The sequence below is a fragment of the Mobula birostris genome, chromosome 17 (genome assembly GCF_030028105.1).
Source record: "Mobula birostris isolate sMobBir1 chromosome 17, sMobBir1.hap1, whole genome shotgun sequence".
Taxonomy (NCBI): Eukaryota; Metazoa; Chordata; class Chondrichthyes; order Myliobatiformes; family Myliobatidae; genus Mobula; species Mobula birostris.
Genome location: NC_092386.1, coordinates 31,963,081 through 31,990,296, shown reverse-complemented (window position 1 = coordinate 31,990,296; position 27,216 = coordinate 31,963,081). Strand labels below are relative to the sequence as shown.

At 41.4% G+C, this 27,216-nt stretch overlaps 1 protein-coding gene across 3 annotated transcripts in view; it reads left to right on the top strand.

Moving 5' to 3' along the window:
* The first annotated feature begins 289 nt into the window (after positions 1 to 289).
* cep120 (centrosomal protein 120) overlaps positions 290 to 27,216 on the top strand; it is a 93,426-nt gene continuing 66,499 nt past the window's right edge. For all 3 annotated transcript variants that reach the window (XM_072281474.1, XM_072281475.1, XM_072281473.1), the window contains exons 1-7: positions 290 to 463; positions 4,770 to 4,926; positions 5,381 to 5,495; positions 5,823 to 5,964; positions 10,607 to 10,767; positions 15,508 to 15,705; positions 22,321 to 22,545. In XM_072281474.1, coding sequence (XP_072137575.1) covers positions 415 to 463; positions 4,770 to 4,926; positions 5,381 to 5,495; positions 5,823 to 5,964; positions 10,607 to 10,767; positions 15,508 to 15,705; positions 22,321 to 22,545 — 1,047 coding nt within the window. In that variant the 5' untranslated portion in view covers positions 290 to 414. The remainder of the gene's footprint in view (positions 464 to 4,769; positions 4,927 to 5,380; positions 5,496 to 5,822; positions 5,965 to 10,606; positions 10,768 to 15,507; positions 15,706 to 22,320; positions 22,546 to 27,216) is intronic.

Below are 27,216 nucleotides of genomic sequence, written 5' to 3'. Positions count from 1 at the left end.
AGCAGATTATTTGACACTCAGAATTTTGGATCGTGCCTGACCGGTGGATTTTCTGCACTATTGAATGCAATTTTTATCAATGCACCCAAATTGTAATCAAATGCTACGCAATTATGTAAGATTAATTGCGTGCGGGACGAGGTGCAGAATCCTCCCACAGAGAAGCTACTGCCGACAATGCACCGGTGGCCCCGCTGGGGGCGCCTGTGGGAACGCCAACGCTACTTCCGTTTAGGCCGCGACTGTTGGGACCGGAAGTTGACTTCTTTGAACGCAGCGGCGGCAAAAGATGGTGCAGCAGCGGGCAGCTGAAGGCCGAGGGGGCAGGGCGGTGGGGGGTGCGGCGGAGGTAGGGCAGCCGGCATTGAGTGACGATTGACTTTTAGCTCGGTACGCGGAGCGTTTCGCCGCACGATGGGCGCCAGGTCGGAGCAGCTGCTGATCGTCGTGTCCGTCCTGGAAGGTAAAAGGGGCACCAAGAGCAGGCAGGGAGCCCAGCCGCAGTTCACACCTCCTTGCTGCTTCCGGGATCATGATCTGACAGCTCCCCACCAACATCTTACCCCTCGCTTCCTCCGCTCTCAGTTGCTGGCCTTCCCCCTTCCCCCTTCCCCCTTCCCCCTTCCCCTTCCCCCTTCCCCTTCCCCCTTCCCCTTCCCCCTTCCCCCTTCACTGGATCTGCCCCCACCCCTTTTAAAATGTTGGCACCATCTCCTTTGCTCACTGTTGTCGTGTCGGGCTACCTATTTACTGTTTGCTTCTTGTTACTAGCTCTGCAAACATTTTCCCCTTGTTGCTGGATCTGTCTCTTCCCCCCCCCCCACTTTTGCTTCCTTTTCATGAGACTTGGATCGCTTTGCTCCTCCATCCCTACTGTCTACTTTGTTTCGATTACCTCTCTTTACCTTGCCTTCATAGTTTTATACCTAATCCTATGGTCATAAATTCTTTTTGTCTCTTCTCCCCACCTTAGCTCTTGCCCCTTCACCTCCCTACCCCCAATTGAAGGTTTAGTTCTTCCGTCCAGTGCGGCATTTATACTATTTTTTAGAATACCCCTCCTGGGCAATGTGATTCACTATGAATTTATCTCATTAACATTGTTTTGAAGCCTCCTGTGAAAGTTGCAAATGCTATTTCATAAAAGTAATTGCATTCAAAGTATTATCAAAATTTCCCATGTAAACAATGCAGCATTCTGTTCAAATGCAATGTTGGAAACAGATGAAGAAGTTAAATAAAAATTACATTAGTCTTTAGTAAATAAAGTGAATAATTTCTGATCTCTTCAAAGCTACCCAACTCTTGCAATTGACGGTATCATGCTGCTACATTTTACTGATTTCTAGACATTGAGGTCAATTTTTGTTAGCGGCCAAATTTGGCACTTTAATCCATGCATGCTCTTGTTTTGAATGGCTAGTTTACTGCATAGTCCACTGGTCTATTATGAACTTCCCCACAGATTGCAATTATCTTTAGCAATTTGAGCTGTGATGCTGAAAGAAAGTAATAATGAGCACTTGTCTGTAGTTGTTAGATGATGCAGTTTGAAGTTTTTGAGCAGTATGCTCTATAACAACTTCATACATTGCACTGATGTTTTTTGAATCAATCAGGTTTAATTTCACTGGCATTTGTCGTGAAAATTTGTGTTTTGTGGCAGCAGTACATTGCAATACAAAATAATAAAAAACTGTAAATTACAATAAGAAATATAGATAACACTTACATTAAGTATTGCAAAAAGAAAGAGAAAAAAATAATGAGATAGTGTTCATGGTTCCGTTGTCCAGAAACCTGATGGAAGGAAGATGCTATTGGTGAAATGTGGAGTGTGTGTCTTCCTGCTCTTATACCATCGCCTTGTTAGTAGCAATCAAAAGAGGCCACGTCCTGGGTGATGGGGTTCCTTACTGACGGATGCTGCCTTCTTGAGGCATCGGCTTTTGAAGATATCTTTAACGCTGGGGAGGCCTGTGCCCATGATGAAGCTGGCCGAGTTTGCAAATTTCTGCAGCTTTTTTCACTCCTGTGCTGTGGAAATTTGCAAGTTTCTTTGATGATGTACCAAGTCTCCTCAAACTCCTAATGAAATACAGCTGTTGTGCCTTCTTTGTGTCAATGTGTAGGACCCAGACATGTTGACACCTGGGAACTTGAAACTACTCACCCTTTCCACTAATGATCCCTTGAAGAGGACTTGTATAGTTCTGGATCAACAGTCTTTTATGCCACACATCTAGTATTCAGCAGACAATGAATCTCCTAGATCATCCACAACTTTGACCAGAAGACAAAGACCATAAGACAAAGGAGCAGAAGTAGGCCATTCGGCCCATCGAGTCTGCTCTGCCATTTTATCATGAGCTGATCCATTTTATCCTATTTAGTCCCACTGCCCCGCCTTCTCACCATAACCTTTGATGCCCTGGCTGCTCAGATACCTATCAATCTCTGCCTTAAAGACACCCAATGACTTGGCCTCCACTGCTGCCCGTGGTAACAAATTCCATAGATTCACCACCCTCTGACTAAAAAAATTTTTTCACATTTCTGTTCTGAAAGGGCGCCCTTCAATCCTGAAGTCATGCCCGCTCGTACTAGACTCCCCCATCATGGGAAACAACTTTACCACATCCATTCTGTCCATGCCTTTTAACATTCGAAATGTTTCTATGAGGTCTCCCCTCATTCTTCTAAACTCCAAGGAATACAGTCCAAGAGCGGACACACGTTCCTCATATGTTAACCCTCTCATTCCCGGAATCATTCTAGGGAATCTTCTCTGTACCCTCTCCAACGTCAGCACATCCTTTCTTAAATAAGGAGACCAAACCTGCCCACAGTACTCCAAGTGAGGTCTCACCAGCACCTTATAGAGCCTCAACATCACATCCCTGCTCCTATACTCTATTCCTCTAGAAAGGAATGCCAACATTGCATTCGCCTTCTTCATGACCGACTCAACCTGGAGGTTAACTTTAAGGGAATCCTGTACGAGGACTCCCAAGTCCCGTTGTATCTCAGAACTATGAATTCTTTCCCCATTTAAATAATAGTCTGCCCGTTTATTTTTTCTGCCAAAGTGCATAACCATACACTTTCCAACATTGTACTTCATTTGCCACTTCTCTGCCCATTCTTCCAATCTATCCAAGTCTCTCTGCAGACTCTCCGTTTCCTCAGCACTACCAGCCCCTCCACCTACCTTCGTATCGTCAGCAAACTTAGCCACAAAGCTATCTATTCCATAATCCAAATCGTTGATGTACAATGTAAAAAGAAGCGGCCCCAACACTGATCCCTGTGGAACACCACTGGTAACCGGCAGCCAACCAGAATAGGATCCCTTTATTCCCTCTCTGTTTCCTGCCAATCAGCCAACGCTCTATCCACGTATGTAACTTTCCTGATATTCCATGGGCTCTTATCTTGTTATGCAGCCTCATGTGTGGCACCTTGTCAAAGGCCTTCTGAAAATCCAAATATACAACATCCACTGCATCTTCCTTGTCTGGCCTACTGGTAATTTCCTCAAAAACTTGTAATAGGTTAAGATATGTCAGTAAGTTCTCAAAGGCACACACTCATCCACACAGGTCTTGATAAAGCTGGTGAATGCTGCAGTGTTATCATGTAGATTTGAAGATGAGTCCCTGAATATAATCCAGTCTACAAACACAAAGCAGTCATCCCCCACCTCCCGTGACCATACCTTCTTGGTCCGTATCTTTGGTGCTGAAGACTTTAGTCTCTGCCTAAATGCTGAGAGTAGGAGTACAGCCAGGAGATCGTAATTTCCAAAGTGTGGGCATGGGATGGCTTGGTAAGTGTTCTTGATGGTCGACTAACAGTGGTCAAGTGTGTTGGCTCCTTTTGTTCCACAGCTGATATGTTCGTGGTTGTTCAGAGACTAATTCAAGCTGGCTTGGTTGAATTGAATTCCCCAGCAATGATAGGGAAGGTGTGCTGCTTCGTGACCGCTATTGCGGTGCTTACCTTTTGCAATGCCTGCCTGACATTGGTCTGAGGTGGAATGTACACCACTACCAGAATGATAGAATGATGGTGGAAAACTCCCTCGGCGCATAAAATGGATGACATTTGATTGCTAGATGCTTCAGTTGGGTGAGAAGCGTTGAGACAGAACTGCCACGTCTGTGCACCATGATAAATTAATCATAAAGCATACTCCTCCTCCTCTACCTTCAAAAGACTTAGCTGTCCTGTCCTTACAGTGAACGGTAAAGCCATCGGGCCGGACTGTTCTGTCGGAAATGGTACAAGTGAGCCACATTTCCGTGCAGCAAGGTACACAACAGTATATGATAAGAGCCAGAAGAAAAGATTTAAAATGTTCATGTTTGTAATTGTGACCCAGCGCACTGTATGTACTTGAAATAATCTTTTCAAATAGTATGGCACAACTGGGTGTTGCATTACTTTGGGCACCTTTTTCTTTTACTACCTGAGTTTAACTCGCTGAAGAGATGTGGCCCCAAACTCACTATTTGTGAAACTTCATTGAGATGTCAACTTGACCAGTCTATTTCAGTTTATAAATAAGTTGTGTATGTAATTTTTTCACCAGTTGGTAACAGAGATTTTATTTGAATCTAATTTTTCTATAATGCTGCTGGTTTACAATGAGACTGAATCATAAACAGTCAAGCTACAAATTCGACATTTGCCTCCTGGTGTGTGGTATCAAGGAATTGTTGATCTAGGATTCTTATAACACTCTTCCTGTTGACTCTCTGTCTTAGGGCGATATTTTCCAAAACGTTATCGACATAAAGTAGTCGTAGAAGCCCGATTTGATGGAGAGTTGCTTGCCACAGATCCAGTTGACCATAAAAGTCAGCCTGACTTTGTAACAGAGCTTGCATGGGAACTTGACAGAAGATCGTTATATCAGCACAGGTACAGATAACGAGTAAAAGTGGAAGTTGTTTGCACATAATATTTGCTTTATGCAGCAAATAAAACCTATTGATTTAATACCTTGAAATCAGCTGCAAATTACCAAACTATTTTGTTATTTAGACAGCAACACAGACACAATGCTGGAGGAACTCATCAGACCAGGCAGCATCTATGGAAAAGAGTAAATAGTCAGCATTTCGGGACGTGACCCTTCTTCAGGACTGACGCTGCCCGGCCTTCTGAGTTCCTCCACTATTTTGTGTTGTTGCATCGGATCTCCAGCATTTGCAGATTCTTCTTGTTTGTTGTTATTTAGACACTTCAGTTGGCCGGCTTTCTATGCATTAATGAAAGCTTACACCTGCTAATTAGAGGTACTATCCCTAACTGATTTACTTCATTATCTTGCAATTAAATGTACCTAATATACAGATGTGTGGTTCCTTCGCAGGTTACAGCGGACGCCAATCAAGTTGTATTGTTATGCAATTGATTCTCTGACATTAGCAAAGGAATCTGTTGGCTACATAATTTTGGATCTGAGGTCTGTTCAAGAGGGTAAGCAGGTGTGTTGCTTTGTTTTATTTAAAGTGCCAAGGAAACATTTCAAAATATGCTTATTTTTACCAGATTACTAATCCACATGGTATTTTTACATGAACATTAATGGCTTTTTTTTTTGCAAGTAAGTGTTTGACTTTTGTGGATAAAAGATACTCTAGCATCGGTTACATAATGCTACTAACTCAATGTAGCCCAAGGCCATTATTGAAGTACTGTACATAATTATCAAAATGCAGCAAGTAGTGCTTGTGTTGCTACCCATAAAATCTTAAAAGTTGTACAGTGTTCCCAGTACAAATTTCATAATCAATTTGATATTTTTGCTGCAGGCAGTTAAATGGTATCCCTTGCTTAGTAGCAAGTACACAAAAAGTAAACCGGAGATCAAGATTGGCATCGTATTGGAGACTGATACTAAGCCACAAGTGGAAGCTTTTAAAGCCAGGGAGGCACCACCAAGGGAGGGAAGAGGTAGGTGTATTTCTTCGTCATTAATGGTGTTCTTTGAATCAGTATCAAGATTAAGTTTAATTCTGAAATATCATGCTATGAATATATCATCAGCAAAACTATTGGATAGCCAAAATCATATCTATTGGCTACAAGAAAAATTGTTGGAGTCACTCTGTTGAAGATTGTTAAGATACATGGGTTATGAGCAAAGGAAATGTGGCTGGAGTTGCTCAGCACTTTAGTGCAAGGGTGTTAGGTACATCAAAAAGCAAACTTACAAAAATGAGCAAAAATTGTGAAAAGAAAACTGCCAAAAAACAACAAAAAGATATCCACCAGAAAACAAATAGCATCTCCAGGTGTGAACTCCTGACATCCCTGATCTTATTCACCTACTGAGGGTAGAGCTGTTTTTGTTTAGGCACTAGGACATACCATCTTTAATTACTAACAACGTTAACTTAAGACTACACATGAATTAGAATATGATGTACAATGTAGTTACAACAATATTACAAAATAAACAGAAGTATCTACCTTAAATACAGTATACAAAACAACATATACACATTTACATATCCCCATTACCAAAGAAATGGACTATTCCACCATATATGGCGGGAAAGGCACCGTAGCGCCAACCCGAGCATATCAGCTCAGTTTCTGGACCCATTATGAGAATATACAGTGGAAGATATTGAAGTGAGAGCAAGTGATATTGAACTCAGAGCAACGACAGCAGAATGACAAGGCAACTTGTGTAAGTGTATGTGTAAGGAGCGTGTTAACTATGTGCTGTCCATCACAAAGGCGCACCTGGAATTCAGTTGGTTAGGAAGTCCTGGGATTTAGAGCCATCATAGTTAGTAACTAATGATATTCCCAAGTCAGAATGGTGTGGACCCTGGTGGGTAACAATGATGTGGTTATTTCCATGCATCACATGCTCTTGTCCTCCTAGGTGATATAAGTCATTGTAGAGGTACATTCAACAATGTATCAGCTGTTTTGCTTCATGATACAGCCTCATTCGTGTGGAAAATATACCTTTGTGTAGGTTGTAGGTAATTGAAGGTTTTTGTGGGCTCGTGGTGAGCAACTTAACCACAGGATATCCAGCTTCTGGCCTATTCTCGTAGCCACAATGCTTATATGGCTGGTTTTATTGAGTTTCTGGTCAATGATGACTTTCAGGGTGTTGATAGTGCAGAACATAACAAAGTAATATTACTGAGTGTTAATATTAGGTGTCTATCACCACATCCAGTGTTTGAGAAGCATTAAATTTACTTGGCCTGTCTTAGCTTTCACGTTAAGATAATTGAAGCAGAATTAAATTGTTCTCCATTCCAATAAGACAAAGCCATGTGAAGTCAACCAAAATTTATCATCTTTGTGAGGCGAGTGTGGGAGACAAAGGTCCTCTGGTGTATGCTGTGATGGTGACTTGCTCCCATTTCCACAGTACGCATGTTCCTGTATTGCTGGGGAGCTGTCTGCTGAATCCACCAACCTGCACACTGACTAATGTGAGAATATGATCTGTATTGGATGGTGCTTGGGATTGGGGAAGTGGCCTTGAAGAGACAACAAACAGTCAGCAACTGGATGTAGGGAGGGATGTGAGAGAATGGAGCAAGACAGAGACGAAAGAGAAGGGTATTAGATTTTTAGATTATGATACTCAGTCCTCGTTTATTGTCGTTTAGAAACGCGTGCATTAAAAAATGATACCAGAGTGATACCACAAAAAAAACAGGGCAAACCAAAGACTAGCACTGACAAGACCACATAATTATAACATATAGTTACAACAGTGCAAAGCAATACCGTAATTTGATAAAGAGCAGACCATTGGCATGGTAAAAAAAAAAGTCAAATTTCCGATAGTCCTGATAGCAGGCGGCAGAAGGGAGAAACTCTCCCTGCCATAAACCTCCAGGCGCCGACAACTGCCGATGCATTGGAAGCACCCGACCACAGCCGACTCTAAGTCCGTCCGAAAACTTCGAGCCTCCGACACCGAGCCCCATCTCTGTCGAGTGCTTTGACCCCGTCCCAGCCGTTGAGCAACAGGCAAAGCCGAGGACTCAGGGCTTTCTCCGGAGATTCTGGATCACACAGTAGCAGCGGCAGCAAAGAAGGCATTTCGGGAGTTTCTCCAGATGTTCCTCCACGCTGTTATGTCTGTCTCCATCAAATCAGGATTGTGCACGGCACCCTACTTGACAGATTACAGATATCATTCACTGGAGTGGCCGCTGCGCGTTGCGTCGCCATCTTCTCCTCCTCATTATTAGACATAAGGGTTAAGAGTTGGTGAGAGGGAGGGAAGGAGGGGTTGAAATAAAAGTTACAGTTAAGTTGTGTGTGGTCAGAGTGTGTGGTATTAGCATTCATTACAAGAGGACTGGAATATAAAAGCAAGGATGTAATGCTGAGACTTTATGAAGCACTCAAAGGCCTCACTTGGAGTATTGTGAACAGTTTTAGGTCCCTTATCTAAGGAAGGATGTGCTGAAACTGGAGAGCAATGTGCCGGGACTGGAGAGGGTTCAAAGGAGGTTCACAAAAATGATTCCAGGTTTCAACAGCTTGTCATATGTAGAACATTTGATGGCTCTGTATTCACTGGAATTCAGAAGAATGAAGGGTGACCTTATTGAAACATATCAAATGGTGAAAGGCCATGATAGTGGATGTGGAGAGGAAGTTTCCACTGAGAGTCTAAGACCAGAGGACAGCTTCAGAAAAGAGGGGCGTCCTTTTAGAACAGAGATATGGTGGAATTTCTTTAATGGTGAATCTGTGGAACTTGTTGCCACAGGCAGTTGTGGAGGCCAAGTCTTTATGTTTATTTAAGGCAGGGGTTGATTTATTTTTGATTGATTAGGACATTATGGGATACTTGAGGCGGGGGGGTGAAAGACAGGAGATTGGGGCTGTGATGAGAAAAATGGATCAGCCATGATGAAATGGCAGAGAAGGCTCAATGGGCCAAATGGCCTAATTCTACTACTATGTATTATGGTGTGCATGCACATGTCTTGGCTAAGTCTTTAAAGCAGAGGCTGATTCTAACGTTTAGGATATATGCCTTCAGGTCAAGGCCTTGCTATGTCAAGATCGTGTGATAGATAGTAAACAATAGTGAGTGTTAAATACATTGTGCGCAGGTATCTGCTGCTTCTCAGAACTAGAATGGTGAACAATAATCCTCAATTCTGAGACTCCGTAAGAGGAGTCAGTGGTTTTTCTATAGCCACTGATTTCATAGAAGCTGTTGGTGTCATGGTTTCAAAGTATAAGCAAGAATGCAGAGGCTTCAGATCAGACAGAGGCTTTATTGTTACTCCTCATGAGGTCTGTATTGGTGGAATGGAATAAAATTAGTAAAGATTTCATTTGCACATGTTGGAAGGTTCCAGTCTAATAAGTGTGATGTCACTGCTTTCACTCCATAAGGCAGGGGTCCCCAATCTTTTTCGCACTGTGGACCGGTTTAATATTGACAATATTCTTGTGGACCGGCCGACCGGGGGGGGGGGGGGGTTTCAAGTAGTAGGGTTAAACTCACCTCAACATGTCTTTTACAGTTAGGGTTGCCAACTTTCTCACTCCCAAATAAGGGACAAAAGTAGCAGTCAAATCCTGGGACACTTTACCCCAGGAAAGACTACCATGACCATGAAGCCTTGCGCGGGCACCTGTGTGCGCATGTGATGTGCGCATGCGCGTACGTGCTGATTTTTTTTTCCCCCCACAAATCAGTTTTGCCTTCATCTTCCCAACCCTGCTGTACATACATTATTTCTACTTTATGTAGGCTGTGTATTTATCATATCTTTCCTGCTTTTACTATATGTTAGTGTTATTTATTTTCGGTTTTATGTGTTATTTGGTATGATTTGTTAGGTTATTTTTTGGGTCTGGGAATGCTCAAAAATTTTTCTCATATAAATTAATGGTAATTGCTTCTTTGCTTCATGCCATTTCGGCACGAAAGGTTTCATAGGAACGCTCTACCTTAGCAGGGGAAATACGGGACAAACCAATTTAGCCCAATATACGGGATGTCCCAGCAAATACAGGACAGTTGGTAACCCTATGTTCAAGTTCAACAGTGGGCATGACAGGGAATGAGGAAAGGTGCAGCTGACCCATATCGTTTCCTCGCAGCAGATGTTTTGCGGCCCGGTGGTTGGGGACCACTGCCATAAGGAAACAAGTACTCAGTTCTGCTGCTTTCACTTGTCTGTTGTTTAGCTGGTATTTTTTCTCATCCTTTTTAATTTGTTAATTACAAGTGCTGCAGAGGGTAACAGTTTTTTTTGTCTACCATAATTCTGTGCTTGTTTAAAATTATTATTTAATGACTTTATGGAGAAAGTAGATTGATGTTAAAGATGTGTATCCTTAAACATTTTAAATTCAAAATGTGTTTGCTGTTTGGCATCAAATTCAATGGCTTATTTGGAATTTTTATTTTTAGAATTGATCTAACTTGCTGAACTTTTGGGTGAATCATTTTTCAATATGTAGTTTATTCATGTCTATAAAGTATTTATTACATGTTAAATTATTAACTTTAGGTTGAAAGTAACTATTGAAAAATTAAGAAAAATCAAAGTCCCTTCTCTGCTACTTTCATATTTCATAGTGATTGAAACGTTGCCGCCTTCCTTGCTGGATGTAAACCCCAGATCTCTAACAGCAATTCTGAATGAAGAAGAAAGCTATTATCAGATCGGTCCGGCAGAATACTGCACTGATTTCTTTGTGCTTTCTGTGACCATTGCATTTGCAACGCAGCTAGAACAGGTTGGTGACAATATTAGAAGCAAAAATATGAAATATTAGTCAGGTTATTACCTTTGAATTTTGTGTTTCACTGTGATTTTTACACAATTTAGAGATATATTTAGCAGTAATGTGCCAGTGTTGCTTGATTAATGAAAAGGTTGCATTCCTGCAGAATTTTTTAGACATTGTTAAATGTGCTTTACCATCAGGAAAGACATGAAAACTTAAGAACTTGGGATAGTTAACGGGGATATCTTTGGAATAGTCTGTGTTACAACAGAGGTGGTATTAAATGTCTTAAGACGTTAGAAAATCCATAAATCTCTGGGGCCTCATCTCTCACTATGAAAAGTTGAAGAAATTGTGGGCGTCCTGGCGACTTATTCTCATGGCTATGTTATCATATGTGATGGGCAAAGTAAGAGAGTACTGAAGGTTGGCTAACGCAATGCATTTATTTGAGATGGGTTGCACAAAGAAAGCTGGAAATTTGAGGGCAGTAAGTCTAATATGTGTGGTAACTAAGATACTAGAGGGTATTTTATGGGATAAGATAGATATGCATTTGGAAAGATGGCGTTGATTTGGAGTAGTCAGCACAGCTCTGCAGGGGAATTACGTCTCACAAATTTGATTGAGTTTCTTTGTAGAAGTAACTGAGAAAGTTGATGAGGGCAGGGTAGTAGACGTAGTTTATATGGACTTCAGTAGGGGCTTAGCTAAGATTTCACATGTAGGCTATTTTGGGAAGTTAGAATGTGTGGGATCCATGGAGAACTAGCTAACTGGATACCCAATTGACCTGATGGTATAAAGCAAAGAGTGATGGTAAAGGCTGATTTTTGAACTGCAGGTGGTAACTAGTGGTGTTCACCAGGGATCTGTGGTAGTCCCACAGCTGTCTGTTATCTCTATCAATGATTTGAATGAGAATTACAGATATGATTAGTAAATTTGTAGATAATAAAATGGGTCTTGTAGGCAATGAAAATGGTTATTGGGATTTACAGAGGGATCTTGATCAGCTGGTTAACTGCACTAAAGAATGACAGAAAAAGCTTATTATGATTATGAGGACACACAGTCCCCTTTTATTGTCATTTAGTAATGCATGCATTAAGAAATAATAAAAATATTTTTCCAGAATGATATCACAAAAATACATTACAAACCAACTTAAACTAACAAAATCCACATAATTATAACATATAGTTACAACAGTGCAAAGCAATACAGTAATTTGTTAACAACAGACCATGGCACAGTAAAAGTCTCGGAGTCTCTCGGAAGTCCCATCATCTCACGCAGACGGTAATCCTCCAACGTCGCCAACTTGCCGAAGCAGCATACCGGAAGCATCCGACCACAGTCTGACTCCAAGTCCGTCCCAAAAACTCCGGGCCTCCGACCACTTATTCGACACCGAGCAGCATCTGTGCAGAGCGTTTCGACCCTGGCCCCGGCAACAAGCGATACGAAAAGCCGAGGATTTGGGGCCTTCGTCTCCGGAGGTTCTCGATTGCACAGTAGCAGCGGCAGCGAAGCAGGCATTTCAGAAGTTTCTCCAGATGTTCCTCTGCGCTTTCTCAAGGCTGTCCCCATCAAATCCAGATTGTGCATGGCACCCCTAGTTACACATATCGATATTCATTTGGAACGGCCGCGCGCACTGCATCGCGCTGCCATCTTCTCCTCTCTCCAATCTCAGATAAGTGTGAGGTTAGGACTTTTTGAGTGAGTGAGAAGACCCTGCGGAGTGTTGCACAACAGAAGAGTGAAAGTGTACAAGTACATGGTTTTCTGAAAGTTGCATCATGGATAGATGGGATGAGGTAGAAGCCTTTTGGTACACTGGCCTTCATAAATCAGAGCACTAAGTAGAAGTTGGGACATAATGTTGCAGTTGTGAAAGATGTTGGTGAGGCCACATTTGGAATATTCTTTGGTTTTGGTCACCCTACCACAGGAAATGTGTCATTAAGTTGGAAAGTGTGTATGGAAGGCTTACGAAGATGTTGCCAGGACTTGACTGAGTTGTGGAGAGAGGTTGAGCAGGTTGCAACTTTTGTCATTGGAGGCTGAGATATACTATTTTTGAGGTGTATAAAATCATGAGGCACGTAGTTCAGGTGAGAGGGGAGAGATGTAACAGGAACTTGAGGGGGAACATTTTTGGTTAATACATGGAATGAGCTGTCACTGGAACTGGATGAAGCAGGTATATTAACAACATTTAAAAAGCACTTGCACAGGGGCATGGATAGGCAATATTTAGAACAGGAGTTCATAACCTGGGACCCAATCGACCCCTTGCTTAATGGTATTGGTCCAAGGCATAAAATAGGTTGGGGAACCCTGGTTTAAGCAGTATGTGTCAAACACAAGCAAATAGATGTAGCTCAGATGGGAATCTGGATCAGCATGTGCTATTTTGCACACCACAGACCCGAGGAGATACCGTATTGCTTAGTAGAGTTCAAAAGAAGCAAGTGGAAGCAGAAGGCATATTTTGTGATCCACAGTCTCAAGGAGACACCAGATTGCTTGGAGGGAGAGAGAGTTTAAAAGAAGCGAGCAGGGACAGTCAGCATATTTGTGCGCCACGGTCCCAAAGACACATCAGATTGTGCATAATTAATCACTTGGCAAGGACCAATAAAAAAAAGTTTTGGTTTAAGTGGAGCGGCTATTGTGTGAGTGGGCCATTGTTGGAGTGGGGAGTTTGAGGCTTGTGATCTCAGGCCAAGCTTTGGTGAGGAGACGGCAGGCTTTAGGTAGACTTTTTTTTCCATTATTTATTCTTTTTTTTATTTCTTGCATATTTAGAGCAGTGGGAATGCCAGGAAGGAAACTGGAATGCTCCTCTTGCGTGTCCTTGATGACTACACCTGCAAAAAGTGTGTCCAGCTGCAGCTTCTAACATACCGTGTTAAGGAGCTGGAACTGGATGAACTCCGGATCATTTGGATAGTTAAGGGGTTGATAGACAGGACATACAGGGAGATAGTTACCTGTGTCCCAAGGTACGGGACACAGATAACCGGGTGACCATCAGGAGAGGGAAATCGGATAGGCAGCCAGTGCAGAGTATCCCTATGACCATTCCCCTCAACAACAGGTATGTCACTTTGGGTACTGTTGGGGGGGTTGTGGGGTAATGGCCTAGTAAAGGAAAGTCACAGCCGTCAGGTGTCTGGCAGAGTCTGGCTCTGTGGCTCAGAAGGGAAGTGGGGAGAAGAGACGAGCTATGGTGTTTTGTAGGGGATTTGTTGGTTCAGGGAACAGAAGGTCCTATGGACGAAAATAAGATTCTCAGATCAGGGATATCTTGAATCGAGTTCACAGCGTTCTTAAGTGGGAGGGCGAGCAGCAAGAGGCTCATGGTCCATATCGGTACCAATGACAAGGGTAGGAGGGGTGCCGAAGTCCTGCAAAGTGATTTCAGGGAATTGGGTGCTAAGTTAAATGACAATATCTCCAGGGTTATGATCTCAGGATTGCTACCCATTCCATGTGCTAGTGAGGCCAGAAATAGGAAGGTTATACAGTTTAACATATGGCTCAAGGAGTTGATGCAAGAGATTTTGACCCATTGGGCTCTCTTACAGGGAAGGTGGGACCTGTACGTGAGGGATGGTTTGCACCTGAAAGACTGAAAGAGGACTAATTGCAGGAAGATTTGCTCGTGGTTCGTTGGGGTGGTTTAAGCTGGAGTTGTAGGGATGGGAATCCGAGCATCAGAACAGATAGTGAAGTGGTTGTGGAGAAAGATGCTAAGTCTACATACAACATTAGGAATCTAAATGTTGAGCATGGTGGGACTAATGTTTTGAGCTGCAACTTTTTCAATGCAAGGAATATTATGGGAAAGGTGGATGAGCTTAGGGCATGGATCAACATGTGGAATTATGACATTGTAGCTATTAGTGAGACTTGGTGTAGAAGGGGCAGGAAAGAAATGTTTAATTGCTTAAGGAAAATGAAGAATTTTTTGTGAGGGTTGCAGCTCATTGAAATTCTCAACCACAAACCTATGGAGGAAGAGCCATCAGACATATTCAAAGCAGGTTTAGATATTTGTACCACTTGGTAGTGAAATGGTATAGAGAGAGAGCAGGAAAGTGGTGTTGAGGCCAGGACATGATCAGTCATGATCTTATTGGTTTAAGGGGCTAATTGATCCCTTGCATGCTTTTTATGACTTCGTCCTTGTGTTCAGAACTGCATCGGCATTTTGAAGTTACCTTGTACACAGAATTCATCCAGATGAATCCCCATTACAAGTAGTGTGTTGTGATCTTCAAAAGTCATCAAGGTCTGGGAAGAAGTACTCGGCAAAGTACATTATTGTCAGAGTGCCACTGTTTGTTGTAGTGAGAAAAACTTTGTAAGTCAAAGACACGTTCTACAGAGTCAATCAGCATTAGAATAAGTATTCATGAATTGAACATCAATTCAATTTAAATGTTTGTTTAAATCTAGGTCTGTTTGTAACTTTGACACATTTGACAATTTTCTGATGCAGTCATAACTCTGGAATGCCTAACTTGCAATTGAGTTAAGAAAATATCTTCTGTAATGTGGGGAAAAACTAATGGCTTCTTCATTTATTTGATAAGTGAGCATGAGAGGTTGATAATGTATTGATATTTAATTTTTAAAGCACCAAACAAAATATTTTATTTTTCCATTCATAGACATTTATGTAAAAATCCTTTCATATAAATGAGTGTATTTTTCCCTTTGTGTTATTCTTAGTTAATTCCAAGCACAATTAAGCTGCCAGATGAAAGACCTGAATTTTTCTTTTACTATACTTTGCTGGGAAATGATGTCACCAATGATCCTTTCACTGATCTGATAAACCCAAATTTTGCACCTGAACGAGCTTCAGTGAAGATTCGTAGTCAAAGAGAAATTCTACGTTTATTCTTAGCTGCTCAACCAAGCTTGCAGGTAAAGTTTTTATTTTATACTTCAGTTCACAAGATATATTAATTACATTACGGGACTAATCATTGAGGCGTCTTGGTTAACAATCTTGAGACCAAATTCAAATTCAATTTGGGATTTAAATTAATTTAATTCTATTAATCTGGAACTACAAATAAAGGCATTGGTAATGACAAAAAAAAATCTACCAGATTGTCTTATTGATGCTGAAAAGTTTACCAATGTACTTTAGCTAAAGATGGAAGTCCATCTAGCTTGTTCTAAATGTGTCTTCAGTCCAATGTGATTAACTTGTCATTTGCCCTTTGAAATAGCCTTAGAAGCCACATAGATGGATTTGGGATTGGCAAATAAATGATGAGTAAATGAAAATAAACTTCTGACTTGAATATTAAGAAATCTTGTCATTAGGATTACTTTTGTATCCAAAGTAATAACTTACCAAATACAGTGCCTATAAAAAGTATTCACCCACCCCCAGAAGTTTTCATGTTTTATTGTTTGATAACATTGAATTACAGTGTACTTAATTTGGCTTTTTGACGCTAATGAAAAGAAAAGAGTATCGTGTCACAGTGAAAACAAATTTCTACAAATTGTTCTAAATTGATTACAGTTATTAAACAATAATTGATTGCATAATTACTCATTCCCTTCAAGTCAGTATTTAGTAGATGCACCTTTAGCAGTAATTATAGCTATTCTTCTTTACAAAACTGCTCAAGCTCTGTCAGATTGCATAGGGATGGTGAGTGAACAGCCCTTTTCAAGTCCAGCCACAAATTCTCAATTGGTTTGAGATCTGGATTCTGATTTGCCCAATCCAGAACATTAATTTTATTGCTTTTAAGCTGTTCCTGTATAGATTTGGCTTTAGTGCTTGGGGTCATTGTCTTGCTGGAACACATATCTCCCAAGTTGCAGTTCTCTTGCAGGCTGCATTAGGTTTTCCTCCAGGATTTCCCGGTATTTTGCTGCATTCATTTTGCCCTCTATCTTCACGAGCCTACTGCAGTGAAGCATCCCCACAGCATGATGCAGCCACCACCATGCTTCAAGATAGGGATGATGTGTTTTGGATGTGTGGTGTTTGGCAAACATAGTGTTTAGTCTGATGGCTAGAAACCTCAATTTTGGTTTCATCAGACTACAGAACATCCTTCCAGCTGACTTCATAGTCTCCCACTTGCATTCTGGCAAACTCTAGCCAAGATTTCATGTGAGTTTTTTTCAACAGTGGCTTTCTCTTTGCCACTCTCCCATAAAGCTGCGACTGGTGAAGCATCTGGGCAACAGTTGGATGCGCAGTCTCTCCAGTCTATCATCTCAGCCACTGAAGCTTGTAATTCCTTCAGAGTTGTTATGGATCTCTTGGTGACCTCCCTCACTAGTCCCTTTCTTGCATGGTCACTCAGTTTTTGAGGACAGCCTGATCTAGACAGATTTACAGCTGTGCTATATTCTTTCCATTTCCTGATGATTGACTTAACTGTACTGCAAGGGATATTCAGTGACTTGGAAATTTACTTGTTTCCATCTCCTGACTTATGCTTTTCAATAACCTTTTCATGGAGTTGCCTGGAGTGTTCTTTTGTCTTCATGGTGTAGTTTTTGCCAGGATACTGACTCAGCAGCGGTTGGACCTTCCAGCTACAGGAGTATTTTTACTACAATCAATTGAAACACCTTGTCTGCACACAGGTGAACTCCATTTATCTAATTATGTGACTTCTGAAACCAATTGGCTGAACCAGGGATGATTTGGAGTGTCATATTAAAGGGAGTGAATACTTATGCAATCAATTATTTTGTGTTTTGTTTTTGTAATTAATTTAGATAACTTTGTAGAAATCTGCTTTCACTTTGACATGAAAGAGTCTTTTCTGGTGATCGATATCAAAAAAGCCAAATTAAACACATTGTGATTCAATGTTGTAAAACAGTAAAACATGAGAGCCTCTGGGGGATTGATTACTTTTTTTTATAAGCACTGTCTATTATTGTTTTGTGTTTTAAACCCTATTAGAATCTTCTCCAACTTTAGAGTTGCAATACCATCTCTGAATTTTGTTGCTTAGATGCTCTTCAGTGCATTCTGCCTTCTTTTCGTTGGAAGGTGAGCTCTGAGTATATAATGCCTTGCTCATGGGACTATTCTCATTAACTCTTTGTCTCCATGTCTGCCTTTTCATAAAAAAAACTAAATACTTAAGTTTTCTGTTAGACTTTTAAAAAAATTTTCTTTGGAAAATTATTAATAACTTATGCATTTTCAATTTGTCACTGAATTCAACAGCTTGTACAGAGGATAGGACTGATGCTCTATTCAACATTCGATGAGACTTATTCAGACTGGAAGTCTGTTACTAGTGGTGTTCTGCAGCTATCTGTGCTGGGACCTTGGTGGTTTGTCATGCACACAAATGACCTTGATGAAAGTATATAAGGGTGGGTTATTAATTTTGCAGACAATATGAAAATTGGTGGTGTGTACAGTGCAGAAGACTGGCAAAGGACACAATGGGATGTACAGTAGATCATTTGTATATATGGGCAGTGAAATAGCAGATGGAGTTTAACCCAGCCAAAAATTTGGGTGGCACCATGGAATATAAAATGAAGAGAGACAGTACACTGTAAGTGACAAGACCCTTAACAGTATTGATGTGCAGAGGGATCTTGGGACACCAGTTCATAGGTCCCTGAAAGTGGTTACACAGGTTGGTAGAATGGTAATTAAAAAACATGACCATGCTTGCCTTTGTTAGTTGAGGAACTAAATTTGAGTTGGGAAGTTGTGTGCAGCTTTAGTTTGCAACTGGAGTATTACGTTCAGATCTGGTCACCCCCATACTAAGAAGGATGTTGAAGGTTTGGAGAGGATACAGAAGAGGTTTATCAGGATGTCGTCTAGACAAGAGGGCATGAGCTTTCACAAGAGTTTGAACAAACTTGGGTTGTTTTCTCTGGAGTGACAGAGGGTGAGTGAGATCTGACAGAGGTTTATAAGATTATGGGAGGCATTGATAGAGTGGACAGCTGTTATCTTTTTACCATGGTTGAAGTGTCTAAATCTAGGGCATGCGTTTAGGGTGAGAGTCTGTGAGTTTGAAGATGTATGAGAGTGGTGGGTGCATGGAATGTGCTGCCTGGGGTGGTGGTGGAGGCAAATTCGATAGAGGTGTTCAAGAGGCTCTTTGAGAGGCCAATGAATATGTAGCAAATAAACAAGTATGGAGGCTGAAATTTGGGTGTTTGATTACTAATTTAATTAACTTGCCACAGCATTGTAGCCTGTAGGTTCTGTTCCTGTTCTGTATTCTTCTGCATTAAGTGTCTGGTTTGCTTTTTGTGTTGTCCTTATTTGTATTTGAAAGTATGACCTTGGTTTTGCAGATAGGAATAAAACAGTGGATAATACCAGTTATCCTTTTATCCCTTTCTGAGCTTCTGTGGCTTGCACTTAAGACATTGCAATTATTACTTTTTACTCTGGTTAAAGACACTTCTGAAAGCCCTTTTTGATTTGCTAGTTCAAATTTCAATACAAGTTTATTGTCATTCAACCAATCCATGTATACTACCAAATGAAACAGCGTTTCTCCAGACCAGGTGCATAACACTGTGTATATGACTCTTACAATACACATAAAGTAATATTACCACAAATAAATTAACAAATAATACAATATATTCCATAAGATTAACATTTAGCATAAGATGCATTTATGACACAAGCTAAAAAGTAAACAGTATAATGCTTTTGGCACTTCATATGTGATGAGATTGGGTGGTGGCAGAAAATTCAGTGGTCTCTCAGCCTGGCTGGAAGAAACTGTATCCTATCATAATACTACGGTACCTCCTGCTGGATGGTAGGGGATTAAAGACATTATGAGATGGATGGGAGAGATCCTCAACAATGCTAAGAGCTGTGTGTATGCAGCACTCCTCAAAAATATCTTTGATGGGTAGAAGAGAGACCCTGATGATACCTCACAATTATTGAAGGGTCTTGGAGTCTGATGCCTTGCAATTCCACTATCAGATGGTGATACAGCTGGTCAGGACACTCTTAATATTGCTCTTGGAAAAATTGATTAGAATTGGTGTGTGGGAGTGGGTGAGGGAAGCATTGCTTGCCTCAATCTCCTCAGGAAGTGGAGATGCTGCTGTGCTTGACTAAAGAGGTGGTGATGAGGGACCTGGTAAGATTGTGCTTTCTGTGTATTTCCAGAAGCTCAACTCTCTCTATGGAGGAGCTATTCATGTGCAGTAAGGCGTGATCAGCTTGCACCTATCTAAAGTCCATAGTCATCTCTTTAGTCTTATCCATGTTGAGAATCAGGCTGCAGTGGGCTGAGCATGCAGCCCTGGGGTCACCAGTGCTCTGAGAAATGGAGCTAGAGATGTTGCTGCCAACATGGACTGACTTTTTTTTGTCAAGAAGTCCAGGATACAGTTAGAGAGAGAGATGTTGAGACCAACTAGGACAGATTACCCACCAGCTTCTGAGGGTGATTATTTTAAATGCCAAGTTGAAGTTCATAAACAGCATCCTGGTGTATGAGACACCATTTTTTTGGTGGGACAGGATGGAGTGGAGGGCAGAGGCTATGGCATCACCAGTGGACTGATTTGAGTGATAAGCAAACTGTAAAAGATCAAGTGTAGCAGGAAAATGGGATTTAATGTAATCCACAACTAGCCACTCAAAGAACTTCATTATTGTTGAGGTCAGTAAGACCTCAACAATAATAATGTTGGGCACGTGGCTAAGTGGCTAAGGCGTTCGTCTAGTTATCTCAAGGTCGCTAGTTCGAGCCTCAGCTGTGGCAGCATGTTTGTGCCCTTGAACAAGGCACTTAATCACACATTGCTCTAGTCTGTGCGAGGAGCGGTGCCCCACACAGACTTCCAACCTGCTCCTTGTAAGGCATGAAGATGCCCGACGCAGGCCTTTCATGATCTGAGTCGACGTATGTTCTTCCCTCCCTCCATCAGTAAGACTGGAAGATTGTCATTGAGGCAGCTTACCATTTGCTCTCTTGGGCACTGGGATGATGATGGTTACCTTGAAGCCCGAGGGGCAGTGGACTGTTCCAGTGAGGTGTTGAAGAAGTCTGTCAGAACCTCTGTTAACTTACTGAGCAGCTGACCATGAATGCTATCAGGCCATGCAGCTTTACATGAGTTGACCGTGAGGGTTTTCCCTCAGATCAGCTGTGGCCAGACAGTGTCTGCTTTTTTGGGGGGGGTGGGGGGGGAGAGATTCCATGCTGGCACATCATTCTGTGTATCAAACTGTGTGTAAAAGACATTTAACCTCTCAGGAAGAGAGGCGACACTGTCATTGATGCACAAGGTGGACTTGTAGTTCGTTATGGTCTGAATGCTCTGCCATATGCACCTTGTGTCTCAGGTGTCACAGAAATTGCTATATATTTTCTGTGAATAATCTTGTTTTGACTTCCTGATGGCATGGGAAAACTCAACTCTTGTTGACCTAAGAGTTCTTTTTATTCTCCGAATTGAAGGCAACAGTTCTATAATGCTGAGGTTGCTCCTTCTGGCCAGGTCTTTATCTCCCTTTGAATTGCTTTGACTCGTTTATTCAGTGATCTGTATGCAGGAATTAGCCTAATAGAAAAGTGGTCAGAGTATCCAAGGTGGGAGCAAAGAGCAGCCTTGTATGCATCACAGATGTTGGCATGTAGCAGGTGTAATGTGTTTCCACCCCTCAGAGCAAAGTCAACGCAATTATAGAACTTAGGCAGGACTGTTTTTACGTTAACATGGTTGAAGTTGCCAGCAACAATAAAGAAACTGTTGGGATGTGTGGCTTGGCGGTCACAGATTGCACTGTAGATCTCATGTAGTACTTCCCCAGCACTATCACATAGGGGAGGGATATATACAGCCACAGTCACAATGGCAGTGAACTCTCTCGGTGAGGAGAACGGCCTGCACTTAACAGTTTGTATTGGTTGCCTCAAGCTTTAACTTGCCAGGAAATAGAAACACTATGCATATCCTTAGTTCAGTCAAATCATTTAATACTTTTAAATTTCTCCTTAAGCTCAAACTGCATCCCTCTTTTTTTTTTGACCTTATAAACTTATAGGTATCAAATTGATAGCTTTATTTTCAGTTTGAACTCAAACTGTAGAAATTGGTCTAGGCTTTCAAACACAATCAGAAGTGACTAGTTTTATTTAAATGCAGCCCAGGAACACACATGCTGTTTCTCGTTTCTATTTATAAGAAGACCTGCTCATTCAACATGGGTTAGATACTGAACATGGGACCTAGAACATCTATTTGCTATTAGCTATTTGTAGATTATTCATACATAGCCATTGTTTAGGAATTTTGTCCCAAAATTATTTAGCAGGGAAAATAAAAGACATGAAAAAGTGGAATTCTGTATTCATGTACTATATCTATTTATCCAATTCTTACAAGTACTGTTAGTAGTAACAAATTACTGTTAGTAATAAATGAGCAGCATGTTTTTAGCAGATAAATTTCTTTTGTCAATATCTTAATATGTTTTGAATGCATAATGTATCTGAATGTTTAATCTAAATGTAACTTGATTATCTTTTTAAAAATTAGATACATTTGTGCTGTGGTGATAGGTCACTGGGCAGTACGGAGGTATCATTAGGAGGATTATTAAAAGAAGACCATGAAATAGATAAGCATCCTGCTGCAGTTGAAGGAGCATTTACTCTGGTGCCACCTGAGAAAACAAAACAGCAATTGCCTCCTCTGCCACTTGAATTATCTCCAACAGTGGGAGTGTCAGTTGCACTTAGAAAAGAAGGAATAATTTCTCAGGTAATTAATTTTTGCTTTATTTCCAATGTTATTTCCAGTCATTGTTGTGAAATTAAAAGGATGGTAAATAGTAAGTAAGTTTGTTTTGGCCATTTCTATGCCTTATAATTCTGAGGAAGAGTCGTGATTTGAGGTGCAAAATTTATGTTTGTTTTAACCCTACTAATGTTTTGATTTCAAGATGCTGACTATACACGTGGATGCACTGATCAAGGAGAACCCCAGACCATATACCATATTAGTTGGGGGCATTAGTATATACAGGTTTCCCCCGCTATCCGAAGGTAGAGCATTCCTATGAAACGGTTCGTAAGCCGGAATGTTGTAAAGTGAAGAAGCAATTACTATTTATTTACATGGGAAAAATTTGTGAGCATTCGCAGACCCAAAAAATAACCTACCAAATCATGCCAAATAACACATAAAACCTAAAATAACAGTAACATATAGTAAAAGCAGGAAGGATATGATAAATACACAGCCTATATTAAGTAGGAATACTTTTCTACAATCATTGCCGCATTGTTCTCCGTAGCGAAAATCTCACGCAAGTGCTCTCGGCAGAAACATGGCGTAAGTGCTCTTGGCAGAAACACTGTCCAGTAACCTTTAAGCTATGAAGCTGCCAAATCATACCAAATAACACATAAAAATACACAGTCTATATAAATTAGAAATAATGTATATACAGTGTAGTATCACATACCAGAATTGGGAAGACAACACAGAGCACACTGATGATGGTATGTTAGGCTGAGTCGTTGGAAGTTGGGGTGGTGCAGTAGTCCCCACCCTCCCGGCCACCGACCAATACATTGCCGTGAAGCATGCAGGGGTACAGCGGTAGCCGGGACGCACCCACCACATCTTTCAGAAAAAAGCCGAAATAAATAAGCTAATTAATTACGTGCCGGGCGGCACCTAATTAACTAGCTTGTTTATTTAGGCTTTTTTCTTAAAGAGGTGTTGGGTGTGTCCCGGCTACCACTGCATTCTCCGCGGCAATGTATCGGTCCGCAGCCCGGGGGTTGGGGTGGTGGGACATTGGGGTGTCACTTCATCGTCGTCTGTTTCCATCAGAGCAGGCAGGTCATCTTTTTCTCCGTCTGCCTGCCTTGATGTCGAAGGTCGAGGTTTGTCGTCCACTGAGGCTGATGTGGAAGGCTTGAAAAACGACAGTATGCTTGACTGCTTAGCCTCGTGCATTTTCCTATCATACAGTTCTTTGTAAGCACTCAAACTATCGTGCAAATATGCCCTAAACCTCCGTACTCTTTCAAAATTAAAGTCATACTTTTCTGCAATCATTGTTGCTAATTGCAGTGAAAATCTCACGCAGTTCCTTCACGTTCAGTTCCTGGACGACTTCACTTTCGCTCCGTTCGCTACTGCATTTGGTTTCGATTGTTATGCTTTCCTCTTCCAATTGCAGCAGCTCTTCATCTATCAGTTTTTGGTCATGGGATGCCAAAACCTCTTCAACATCATCTTCGCCAACTTCCACAAGCCAAACTCACTTTGTCCTTACTTCGTTCACCACGATTGAAACGTCTATGTCTAGTTTTACGCTAAGTGTAACACCCTTACAAGCTCTTTCAGGCTTTTCCGATACCTTGGAACTTATCTTGCTAATGGCTGCTCACAGGTGCGTGTTTAAGCAATGCCGGCTAGAATGCATGGCTGCTTGCTAGGAGCTTGGCTGCTCGGGGCGCGTGCTGCTTTTTTCACATGCTGCCTTTTATTGCATGCTGCCTTTTTTCGTAACAGTGAAAACACCTTCTGTTAGCGAAAACAGGGAACTAATGTAGATCTTTCGTAACAGCAGGGTTTCGTAAAGCGAACGTTCAAAAAGTGAGGGACACCTGTATTTTCAATTAATAATGATCACAGTGTTAATCAGTGTGCAGTGCTGATTTAATGCTATTGTGTATTTTCAAATTCAGTACTCTTGCTTGCAAGCATGTGATCTTCTTTCTAGTTTTAGTATTGTAGTGAGTAGCCGAGTTGCATGCACCATGTACTTCAAAACAAAGTCATGAGTTGAAGGACTTTTTGATGTCTTAAGGATACTGGACAAAGCAACTAATCTCACGTGTGAAGTATTTCATAAGCAACAGGGACATGTTTCTTGCCTGATGCATAGCCCAAATGCATAATATATGCAATATTGCTACATGTAATATGATTAAAATAGACACTCTTGATGAAGGAACCATTTGTCCATTGGGTAAATTTCTCTGAAGGAACCTTTCGCTACTTTGACTGGATATCAAGGTCTTTAGTTTACTACTTGCTATCCAACTATGCATAATAATGGCAGAGTTTGCCATATACCTGATAGTGAGGCTACGTTCACACTACGCCGGATAATTTTGAAAACGAAGCCTTTTCTCTTTGTTTTGACCCTCTGTCCACACTAAAACGATGTTTTCATCCCCCGAAAACGGAGATTTTCAGAAACGGTCTCCAGAGTGAATAAATCTGAAAATGCCTAATATCCATTGCAGTGTGTACAGGGTAACTGGAGCTTTTTAAAACCGCTTTCATGACGTGCCGAAACAGATGGCGGCAGCGCGGCATTTCATTGTTGTTTTATTATTATTATTACTATTTTATTATCGCCAAACAACTGATACTAGAGCGTACAATCATCACAGCGATATTTGATTCTGCGCTTCGCAGAACCTAATAATTTCAGAACAGATGGCAACGAGACTGAAGCCAGAAGAGTTAGAAATGTACTCACCAAATACTTTGACCCATAACTTACTGAATAAATAAGTATACTCACTTTGCCCTGTTTTCTGTCCTTGCTTGTATGAAGGTAAGGACAGAAAACACCCTCCGCCACCTCCAGTTTAAATTCCATGCGGAATATTTTGGAGGATCAAGAACCAAGGTGGTTTACCTATTTATGCAAGTACTTCTCTGACAATAGATATGTAACAGCCTAATGTAACATTGTATGGAAATACAAGATAACACTGATGCAGACGTGTTTTTATACATTTAACAAGGTGCTTTATTAATGCAATGGAGTTAGTCAGTTTTTCAATGTTCGTCATCAGCCGGGTCATACTGTCCGTGAACTCCCTGTCGGTTGCCTCCATACGCTCCAGTATTTGTTTTTTTTAGTTTTAAGTCCTCCTGCGCGAGAGCCAAGAGCAATTCCTTTTAACTTTTTCTACTCCATAACTGGACAAAATACGCACCAAGTATACAGTTTCCTCTTCACTTGTTTTCTGTGTGTCCTGCGCATGCCCAGTAGGAGGAGATTTGCCCAAATATCCGTCTAATGTGGACAGAGATATTTTGAAAAACGCTTAGTGTGGACGCCAGTCGTTTTTACTCGAAACCAGCGTTTTCAAAATTATCCGGCGTAGTGTGGAAGTAGCCTGAGATCCTGTAGTCTGGACAGGGAGGAAACGACAAGTTAATCTCTTTCCAGCCAGGTGCTAATGAATCATCTAATTTGCAATGACACAAATGGATTCCTTGTCTTGCATTCCTGCTGGCACTAGGCATCACAAATTGAGGGCCAATATACAAAGATCTGATCATCTTTGTGTATTCAACTGGTGCCTGGCTAAGTGAGATTGGTCAAAGTCTTTCAGTGAAAAAGGCAAAACGTGGTCTTGTGGCGTGATTGAACAATTCATGGACCTGCTTTGGACTCCACCACAGTCAGTGTTGGCAGCTTTCTGAGCTGGGGGCTGGTAGACTGCCAAACAGTAATGAGTATTGGCATCATGACTCTGGGAAGACAAATACTGTCATCCGGAGAGGTGGCATGCATTCCATGTAGCTATTGCCAAACTTTCTTTTAATTTACTTTCGGGAGCTGGGTGTTACTTGGCAAGGCCGCTGTCTTGTTCCTCCTTGCCATGAGCAACATTTAAAACTGCTGCAGCTATTCAGGTGAAGTTACTCCTGCCAGCCTGTCAGGGAGGGAGTTCTAGAATTTTGACCTGGTGCCATTGTTGGATCATGTTTGGTATTGTGCTGTCAGAGTAGCCTACTTGAGTAACTATGTTGTGCAAAGTAGGTTCTACAATCACTTACATTGGTGGAGGAAGTGAATATTTGTCCTGGTTGAATGGATGCCAGTCAATTGGTATAGTACATCATAGATTGTGTGTTGAACTTGACTCTTTTTTTGGCGCTGCATTCACTTAGGCTATGATAATTGGTGGTGGCCACAGTGATGGTGCAGAGCCTTACTTATGGAGTACCCCAGACAATTTGTTCCTGTTCCCTCTGATTACCTTGTATTGCAATGAGATTCTGTGGATGCTGGAAATCCAGAGCAACAGACATAAAATGTTGGAGGATTGGTGAAGATGGACTCTTATAGGAGAGGGGAGTGGACTCTGAGAGAAAGGGAAAGAGGAGGGGCACTAAGAGAAGATGCTAGGCAGTTGGAGAGAAGAGGTAAAAGAGGGGCCAGAGTAGGGAATTGAAGAAGAGGGGAAACAGAGAAGAAAAATTCCCAGAAATTGGAGAACCTCCAACCAAAGAGTATCCTATTCATGGCAGAAGAGGAGGTGAATGGGCAGGTGTAGCACTTCTGCTGTGCACAGGGGTAAGTGCCAGGAGAGAGATTAGTGAGGACTGATGAATGAACAAGGGAATTACGAAGGGAGTGATCCCTGTGGAAAGCAGAGAAAAGAA